Raw genomic sequence first — 2982 nt, 5'->3', positions numbered from 1 at the left:
AGCGTGATCAACGACGAACACTCGAGAGAAGTGTTGATGAGAGGGAAATGCGAGAAGAAGAACGAGAAGATGTTACTACTCGCGCTAACGCGCGTGAATCCCGTGACGACCGACGAGAACTAACCCGGCGATTTGATTATCGCGACGAGCGATCAGCTGCTCCCATACGTATTGATGAGCGTGAGGAATGGCGAACAATCGATAGAAGTGTTGATGAGCGTGAAAGACGAGAAGAAGAACGAAGAGAGGCTACTACTCGCGCTGAAGGTCGTGACGACCGACGACAATTAACCCAGCGGTTTGATGATCTCCAAGAAGGATCAGATGCCACCAAACCAATTGATGAGCGTGAGGAACGGCGAGCAATCGGCAGAAGTGTTGAGCGAGAAAGACGAGAAGATGAACAGAGAGATGCTATCGCACGCGCTGAAAACCTTGAGGACCGACGAAATCTAGGTCAACGCTTTTCTGATCGCGAAGAACGATCAGTTACTACCAGAATGTTTGATGACCATAAGGAACGACGAACAATCGACAACAGGATTGATGAGCGGGAAAGACGAGACCGCGAGGAGCGATCAGCAGCTACCAGGCGGATTGATGAGCGTAAGGAGCGGCGAGAAATCGGCAAAAGTGTTGACGAACGAGAGAGACGAGAATTAAGCCAGCGATTTTATGACCGCGGGTATATATCTGTTAGTCCAAGCAGTTTCGATAATCGTGTGGATCGGCTAACAATTTCCAATGACGTAATTCAGCAAGAATCACGAAGGGATGAACGACGAGGCGTTATATCACGTGCTGATACCCGTGAGAAGCGACGAGAACCAACTCGGCGGTTAGATGAGCATGAGAACCGAAGATCACATGTCAGGAGTGTAGCTGAGCGCGAAAGACGAGAAGACGAAGGACAAGATGCTACCACACGCGCTGAATTCCGGAAGGTCCGTCGAGATGTTATCGCAGAACAATTTGCTCCTACCAAACGAATTGGTGAGCGCGAAGAACGACAAACAATCGATAGAAGTGTTGATGAGCCAGAAAGACGAGATGATGAACGAAAGTATGCTATTGTCGGGACTAACAACCTTAAGGACCGAAGAAATCTAGGTCAGCACTTTGCTGATCGCGAAGAAAGATCAATTACTTCCAGGCGGTTCGATGAGCGTGAGCAGCGACGAGCAATCGACGAAAGAATTGGTGAGCGAGAAAGACGATATGAAGTGAGAAGAGACGCTATTACTCTCCTTGAAGGTCGCGAGGATCGACGAGAATTAACCCAGCGATTTGATCGTCGCGAGGAACGATCAGCTGCTACCAGACGAATTGATGACCGTGAGGAACGGCAAGAAATTGGCAAAAGGGTTGTTGAGCAAGAAAGACGAGAAGATGAAAGACGATTTGCTATTGCAAGCGTTGACGCCCGACGAGAATCAACTCAGCGATTTAATGACCGTGTGGATCTATCTTTTAGTCCAAAAAGTTTCGATAATCGTGAGGACCGGCTAACAATTGCCAATGACGTAATTGAGCGAGAATCACGAAGGGATGAACGACGAGGCGTTATAGCACGTGCTGATACCCGTGAGAAGCGACGAGAACCAACTCGGCGGTTAGATGAGTATGAGAACCGAAGATCACTTATCAGCAGTGTTGCTGAGCGCGAAAGACGAGAAGACGAAGGACAAGATGCTACCACACGCGCTGAATTCCGGAAGGACCGTCGAGATGTTATCGCAGAACAATTTGCTCCTTCTAAACGAATTGGTGAGCGCGAGGAACGACAAACAATCGATAGAAGTGTTGATGAGCCAGAAAGACGAGGAGATGAACGAAAGTATGCTATTGTCGGCACTAACAACCTTAATGATCGAAGAAATCTAGGTCTGCGCTTTGCTGATCGCGAAGAACGATCAATTATTTACAGGCGGTTCGATGAGCGTGAGCAACGACGAGTATTCGACAGGAGTGTTTCTGAGCAGGAAATGCGAAAAGAAGGACGAAGAGATGCTACTACTCGCGCTGAAGATCGTGAGGACCGACGAGAATTAACCCAGCGATTGGATGATCGCGAGGAACGATCAGCTGCGGCCAGGCGGAGTGATGAGCGTGAGGAACGGCGAGCGATCGGCAGAGGTGTGGATGAGCGAGAAAGACGGGAAGATGATCGTCGATATGCTATTACACGCGATGACGCCCGACGAGAATTAACCCAGCGGTTTGATTACAGCGAGGATCTATCTCTTAGTCCAAGGAGTTTAGATAATCGTGAAGACCGGCAAACAATTTCCAGTGACGTAATTGAGCGAGAATCACGAAGAGACGAACAACGAGGCCCTGTAGTACGTGCTGATAATCGCGAGAACCGACGAGAACAAACTCGGCGATTAAATGAGCGTGAGGACCGAGGACTACATGTCAGGAGTGTTGCTGAGCGCGAAAGACAAGATGCTACAAGACGCGCTGAATACCGAGAGGACCATCGAAATGTTATCGCAGAACAATTTGCTGCTAGCGGGCGGTTTTATGAGCGTGAGGAACGACGATCAATCGATAAAAGTTTTGATGAGAGGAAAAGACGAGAAGATGACCGACGAGATGCTGTCACTCGCGTTGGAACCCTTGGATACCGGCGAGAGCTAGGCCAGAAATTTGATGATCGCGAAGAACGACAAACAATCGATAGTAACATTAATGAGCCAGAAAGACGAGAAATAGCTCGTAGGATTGATGATCGCGTAAAATATGGTGTGGGTACAAAGCATTTCGATGAGAGTGGGGAACGACGAGAAATTGCCAGTAGTGCTAATGAGTGGCAAAGACGAGAAGGCGATATATCTGCTTCTCAGAGGCATAATGAACGCGAAAATCGTTTCGCCGCTAACAGGCTTTCCGGGGATCGTGAGGAACGGGAAGTTACAAGGCTTGTTGACAAGCGCGACGCTTCATCGCGCGTTGCTGACAGCGAAAAAAATATTTCAA

General features: G+C 48.7%; 1 protein-coding gene across 1 annotated transcript in view; it reads left to right on the top strand.

Moving 5' to 3' along the window:
- Positions 1-47: 47 nt before the first annotated feature.
- The window catches only part of LOC108377598 (trichohyalin-like), a 5997-nt gene continuing 3062 nt past the window's right edge, over positions 48-2982 (top strand). Inside the window, exon 1 of the mRNA XM_017633871.1 lies at positions 48-2964. Coding sequence (XP_017489360.1) covers positions 48-2964 — 2917 coding nt within the window. The remainder of the gene's footprint in view (positions 2965-2982) is intronic.

Source organism: Rhagoletis zephyria, unplaced genomic scaffold (assembly GCF_001687245.7).
Source record: "Rhagoletis zephyria isolate East Lansing unplaced genomic scaffold, Rhagoletis_zephyria_1.1 Rzeph_scaffold_12383, whole genome shotgun sequence".
Classification (NCBI taxonomy): Eukaryota; Metazoa; Arthropoda; class Insecta; order Diptera; family Tephritidae; genus Rhagoletis; species Rhagoletis zephyria.
This window is presented reverse-complemented; position numbering and strand designations above follow the sequence as displayed.